The following is a 6,634-nucleotide window of genomic DNA, read 5'->3' on the forward strand; positions in this document are numbered from 1 at the left end:
GCCGAGAGGCAAGCACAACCCAGTCATGCCTGCGAGACCTCCCACGGTAAAGGAATAAACACAGAGAAAAACACACACCCAGTTATTAGGTGTCCTATTCACTGGCCTGTATAAACCATCTGCTTACATTAACTCCTGCCTGTCTCTGTTTAACATGTGTGCAGACAGAGGTGACACCTGCAGGGCACGTGCAAAAATGCAAAACGATCACTTTATTATGGTAACTTCWATTTYCCYCATTAGACTTTTTTATTATGATTTTTTTTATTCCTTTTTAACTCCAAGGCCTTCCCAGACGGGGTGATGCTGGGATGTCCGTGGTCAYGTCGAGCCCCCTCCGAGCCTCCCTTGACCTCCGCTGAGGCCTGTAATTTGGAGCGCCTGACTTGGAAGCAGCCGTTGGAGCTAATCACCGTTTGGTACCTGACAGATTAACCCGCCGCAGGAACGCGCGCTCCGGCGYACACAACAGAGCGCCGCTGCCTCCGTGCCTGCCTGCTGCATGATTAACTGGAGATAAGGGAGCACTTCAAACTCCCTGGATTCTCAAGGATATTTAAAGCCTTCATGGAAATTTCCATAGGGAGAAAGATATGGAAGTTGTCTGCATGAATGTGTGCATGTGAGCGGATGCACAGTCGCTCTCTGTTACTTGCAGAAACAGTATATTAGCAGCTAAAACTCTGGACCCACTGAGCAGACTTGGTTCAAGGCCTTCTCTGTTAGGGGCTCCAGCCTTTGAGWGCATCAGACCGTGGCAGCCTCTGTGCTCAGGATAGCTGGGGCGATTTGGTGGTGGAGGTGGGTGGGGGGTAATGCACAGGAAAGCTTGCCTGAATGCCTTCAGGAAAAAAAAAACAGCTGCCAGCGAGGGGCAGTGTCCCTGAGAGGTTTCCATCCACTATCGATAGATACTATTCTGAGTGGAGGCTTATAAAAAMGAAGAAAAAAAGAAAACTAAAGAAGAAAGAATCACAGGGAGCTTTGTTTAAATGTCAGCAGGTCAAAGGTCACACAGATTCCTGACCGGCCCTGTTATTTTTTTTAAGATCTGGGGGGACTTTATTTGTTCCTTACCTGTGTAAGGAGGCCAGGCTGGATCTGCAGAGGCTGGGCACCGGGGGCCTGCGTCACTATGGGAACTGCATTCTCCATCCGCACAGAGTAACTGGTGTGCTTGGAAGGTGACGCCTGCAGCCCTGGGCATAAATAAAGCGTATGAGCCGAAGATGTCATCAAGCAAAGCCACATCTGTCACATGAACACCGTAGCTGCACAGTATTTGTTCAATTAACTCAAAAAGAACAGATGCTACGCATGGCAAGCCAGTTTGCAAAAGTTATTTTCTAATTTTACATGCAAATTATTATTATTATTATTATTATTATTATTATTATTATTATTATTATTATTATTATTATTATTATTATTATTATTATTATTATTGTTTGTTTTGTTTACCTTGGAAACCTGGTGGACAGACAATGAGGGCCTGCTGGAAGGGGTCGGGCCGGGCGGCGCAGAGCTGTGGAGCCCCCGGCTGCAGGGGCATGCTCCTCTGGGCCACAGCTGCCATGGAGGCAGCGGAGGGCTGGTAGAGTGCAGATTGGTAGTTTAGTATGGAGACATCAGGACTCGCAAAGGAAAGGGTGGCATTGGTGGTGGAGGAGGGAGCCAGGCTGGTGGCCTAAAGGAATGATGGGACCAAAATTCAAAAGAAAACAACAAAATATAAGGATGGAGGTACTGACGGGGTGGGGAGGGAGGGAGGGGGGGATAAAATGGGGGGTTGATTTATCCTGATGAGACAAGCATCAGGGTAACACATTATACCAGGAAGATAAAAAAACATTCTGATAATTAAAAAAAGGCAGAAAATGGGTAAAAACGAACTATAAAGCTGATAAATGATGGATATTCAGGAACTCAGGAATGATGAAAGCCAATGAAAAAAGGAAGRAACGGTGAATAATTTGGTCAGGCTTTAAAATATGGAGACAGCTGATTGAATAAATTAGAGGGAGAACAAAAATCTAACACAAATTCTAAGAATAAAAGCCTGCCAATAAGAAATTATAGTGGCGGAACAATCTTCACTAGAATAATGAGCTGCTGGAAATATACAGTACATATATGTGACCCATCACATCGAAACGAGGATTAAGTCCAAAATTGGTATATGGAGAAAAAGGTCAATATAGTGTTTTGACTAAAATGTTAATAAAAACTGCATTTTGTCAAAATATAATGAATAAATGCCTTATCAATGTATCACTTGAATGAACTGTCTGAAATATAATCATAAAACAAAATTTTGAAGCACTTTTTTGAGCAGGAGCAACAAAAAACCTGATTTTGTGGAAAAATGCCTTAAAATTTTGAGATTTTCCCCGTGAGCAAAGTTTTGTTTCTTTTTAGCTGAGAAATCTCAATATTCAAATATAATTTGAGGTTTCCTCTTCATAAGGACATCAAAAATTCCTCATTAAAATGACATTAAATTAGGATTCAGACCAAATATTTATGTATTATTGTAACCAACAAGACAAATTAAGTCATATATATGGATTTAATGATGATATCAGAAWRATCCAGGTATCAAAATGTAGCTTTTAAAGCCAAGAATCTGAAAATGTAATTGGGTCATTTTGACCAAATTTGACTTAATCCTCATTTCGATRTGATGGCTCACATATGTCAAGAAATAACTGTAAGAAAATTTAGTGTTCGTTAACAGAAATCGTGACAAAACTACATGAATATTGAAYAGATGAAAATGTGAAGAGAAGAGAACCATACAACAACAGTTACTGAACGGTGGTTTAATGTTCTCTGTGCAGACATGAAACCAGCGCTGAACGCAAACCGGAAGTCCCGGTCCATAAACACACAGGTCTTCAGTGCCTGGTACGCCCACTACAGGCCTACGGCTGAATCGCAGACACTCTGAACAGCAATGCTCTCCTAATGTTTATTATAAACGGTTTTATAATGTGTTGTCATGATGTTTCAGGCATGTATCTAAACCTATTTTAATCAAAACAACAATAGTCAAACAATAGATTGTAAGAATCAATACTTAAAAAGGAAAACTATGAATATGGTGTGGGGCTTTTAAAATCAGTTTCTAAATGACTAAATAAATTTCTTCATAACCAATGACAATCAGTTCACCATTGTTCATCAATCAACCTCAGAGAAGCTTAAAAACCTCCCTGATCACAACTTCTATTACAAGAATCTTTCTTATAATATCGTCTTCTTGGTTCCAATCTGAATGTTTCTTTCTCTATCAGACCTCCAAACCAACCTGACAAAAACAAAACTTGAAGCCAACCGTCATTGTATAATTATGCAAGCTTGGGTAACTCCAACATGTCCTGACTATTAAAAAGACACGTGGAAYACTAACGCTGCCTGGAAACATCCCAGATACAAACAAAAGCTTTTTAAAAAACACACTTTTTTCAAGCTGTCAGGAGGACTCGCTCCGTGAGACACTGTCTAATTTTAGCCTTTTTATAGGGCGTTTGGGCCAACGGGGTATGAGACACTGCTTTCATTTTTTATTTGCTCTCTTTATTGGGTTTGATGAACAATGGGGAGGGGGGGTAATCGATATTGCTCTGTTGGGTTCATCAAAAATAAGCACGGGAGCAGCAAAATACAAGTGAAAGATGCTTTCGAATGAGTCGAGCTGAATAAATCACTAACTTAAGCCTGTCTGTGTGCCCTGAGAGTCAGCTGTAAAAAAAAAAAAAAAAAAAGAAGACAAGTTGGTGGAATGTTAATCCATTTAAATCACAGCAAGATTATGTTTTTGTCGCTCGCCACACCGTTTGAGCTCGCTCAATATAGCCGGTGATAGAGAACACTTTGCTAAAGAGAGGAGTGATTGGAGAGAGCCCGGGCTGCAACTGTGCACAATCTGGAGAAACCTCGCAACCAGAGGCTCGGTAGTTCAGCAGAAGCCAAAAGTCAGCGATTTTGATTCACAGACCGTACAGGAACAAAGCGATAAAACACCACGGGCTCAGCTCGAGAAAATGAGTGGAAAGTAGAGAAGAGAGAGCAGGACAGAACTGAGAGGAGAGGGGAAACGAAAGGAAGCCTGGCAAAAAAAAAAGGGGGGGCGGGGGCGGGTTCTTATGGCCTGAAAGCCCAAGGATGCTAGGCAAGCAGGAAGTGGGACTTGTCATGTGTGTGATCAGCATTTTGTGACAATCCCACAGGACCTCGGGCGCAGACAGAAACCAGGCGGACACATATCCATGCACCGAGGCGAAGATGCAGGGCGGTAAGCTTGAGAGCGTGCACGTGAGAATGGACATAAAAATGGAACAAGGTCACAAGCAGCCACTCACTGGCTTTCAGGCTGTTTAACCACTAAATTAAAAAAAAACATCACTCAAAACCTGCTTCAATTATCCAGTTTGAGACATTTATAACTCATTTATGAAAAAATAAATAAAACACGCATTAAAGAGTATAAAAAATATATTCATTGTGTTTTGTTTTTACCTTGGAGTTTGCATATTTTTACATCTTTTTATCTACACTTTGTGTTTATTTTTATGTAAAAGACTGTTTAACAGCTTTCATGCATTGATTTCATTCAAATTTAATACACGAATCAGGGATGGGCAACTAGAGGCCTGGGGGCCGTATGTGGCCTGTGGGTGACTTCCATCTGGCCCGCAAATGTATCTCCCCCACAAAAAAGAATAAATAAATAATATATAACATAACAATTTTTTAACATTAAAAAACATTAAAAGAGAGCTTTTTTAAGTAAAAACAATGGTTTTGATTTTGGAACCTACGTGTGTGTTTAGTTTACTTAAGACATGATGTCTACCATGAAATATTTTAATATAGGTCACCACTACAACACGCTGCACAAAGCTAAATATGAAAAATTTGCTGAAGTTGCAAGTACATAAACAACAGCGACATTTTGTCTCATGATGCTGCACTTCTGCTCACTAAAATGTTTATTTTTTGTTTGCTTCAAACATTTTGTATTCATATTTAATAAGCCAGAGTACCACTGTTATTCAAACTGTACATTTAAGCATTAAATGTTAAAAAATCAATAAATATGTTAAGTTACTGCACTGTATGTTGACTTCATAAACCAACATTATATATATATGGTCTTCATATATATACATACTGTATATATACAAAAAAAGTGGCTTTTTCCATTACTGAAGTTGCCCGTTCCTGATATAAATGCARTAATTGACAGAAAAACATGTTTACATCCTTCCATTTGACAAGGTGAAGGTTATTTATCTGTAGCTGCATCAGAAACCTGTTTATTTGTCCTTTCATTCGTCCACTCTCACCTGGCTGTGCACAGTGTTCAGCTGGTTGTTGAAGGTCATGGTGAGGTTGGTGGAGGTGCTGGGGGCCACGTGGGTGATGAAGGGCGTTTTGCTCTGGTTGACCGTGTCGTACATGTTCACACGACGTTTGCAGATCTCCATGTTTTGGAAGCATGACTTCACGCTGCACAGACAGACAGTTAAGAGGGGTGGGTGTGTTTGTTTTTAATTGTGTAAACAGCGTGGGAAAGTTCTGAAGGGCCACGTACTGTGTGCTGTGTGGGAAATCGAGGAGATGCGACATGGTAACAAACGGGTGGTTGAGCGTTTCGATGGGGGTGATCCTCTTGTCTGCGTCAATCGTCAGCATCTTGGTCAGCAAGTCGATGAACTCCCTCCTGTCAGCTTTCTCCGCCAGCAAGTCACTTCCTTCTAAATCTGACGTCATGTTCACCTGAAAGCAGAAGACAAAGGGTAAAGACATCAAGGGGAAAGCTTCCATAATTGACTTGAAGGAACCTAAAAAAACACACGAGGCCTCATGAGTCAGAGAAGGCGTCACAGAGCCCAGTGATAACCTTGCACTTTAGTGACATTATAAACATTTGTGATGGTATTCATAGCACCATTTGAAATGTGTGCTGGCGCCTCCTCTGAGATTTTTATCTATTCCTGAGATGTGAAAACAAACAAAAACCATGAACCGAATAAACACCGCCATTGACTAGTCAGTAAAAAAAAAAGCCCTTTCACACAGAACATCATTTTGTGAGCAGCTCTGAAAAAAAAAAAAAAAAACGCTGACATTGCAACTTAAACATGTTCTGAGGCAGTTTTGGGAAGCTGCCTTGAAGCATCACGTTGCTTCAACTGTAATAAACATTGTGGTCTAAACCAGGGGTTCTTAACCTTTTTGACCTCAGGGTCCAATTTGTTGAACATAAAGTGGCACGAGGCCCAGTCAGACATTACCAATGTATGGATCGAAAAGATAATTATTCTAAATCTTGGTTTAATTTTTATTGTATTTACATTATAACTAAATAAAAATACACTTACAGTTTAAAGGTAAAACTCCTGTCAAATAACCACATGACATGATTATGACAAACATTTTTTATATTGTAACCTGCCCATAATGATTATTTGAACAAATACAAAGGTCAGTCAACAGACCACTCAGGGTTATCAACGCAAAAATATATATTGGTAAAACTCAATACTCAAACAAATAATCACAAGACGTGATTATGACAAACAATTTTTTATATTGTAACCTGCCCATAATGATTATTTGAACAAAT

The 6,634-nt window shown here is 40.2% G+C and overlaps 1 protein-coding gene across 1 annotated transcript in view; it reads right to left on the minus strand.

Moving 5' to 3' along the window:
• hipk2 (homeodomain interacting protein kinase 2) overlaps positions 1-6,634 on the minus strand; it is an 83,090-nt gene that overhangs the window by 9,949 nt on the left and 66,507 nt on the right. The window contains exons 6-9 of the mRNA XM_014016541.1: positions 5,600-5,784; positions 5,352-5,514; positions 1,462-1,687; positions 1,078-1,199 (exon numbers count right to left, since the gene is read on the minus strand). Of these exons, the coding sequence (XP_013871995.1) occupies positions 1,078-1,199; positions 1,462-1,687; positions 5,352-5,514; positions 5,600-5,784 (696 nt within the window). The remainder of the gene's footprint in view (positions 1-1,077; positions 1,200-1,461; positions 1,688-5,351; positions 5,515-5,599; positions 5,785-6,634) is intronic.

Source organism: Austrofundulus limnaeus, unplaced genomic scaffold (genome assembly GCF_001266775.1).
Source record: "Austrofundulus limnaeus strain Quisiro unplaced genomic scaffold, Austrofundulus_limnaeus-1.0 Scaffold147, whole genome shotgun sequence".
Lineage (NCBI taxonomy): Eukaryota > Metazoa > Chordata > Actinopteri > Cyprinodontiformes > Rivulidae > Austrofundulus > Austrofundulus limnaeus.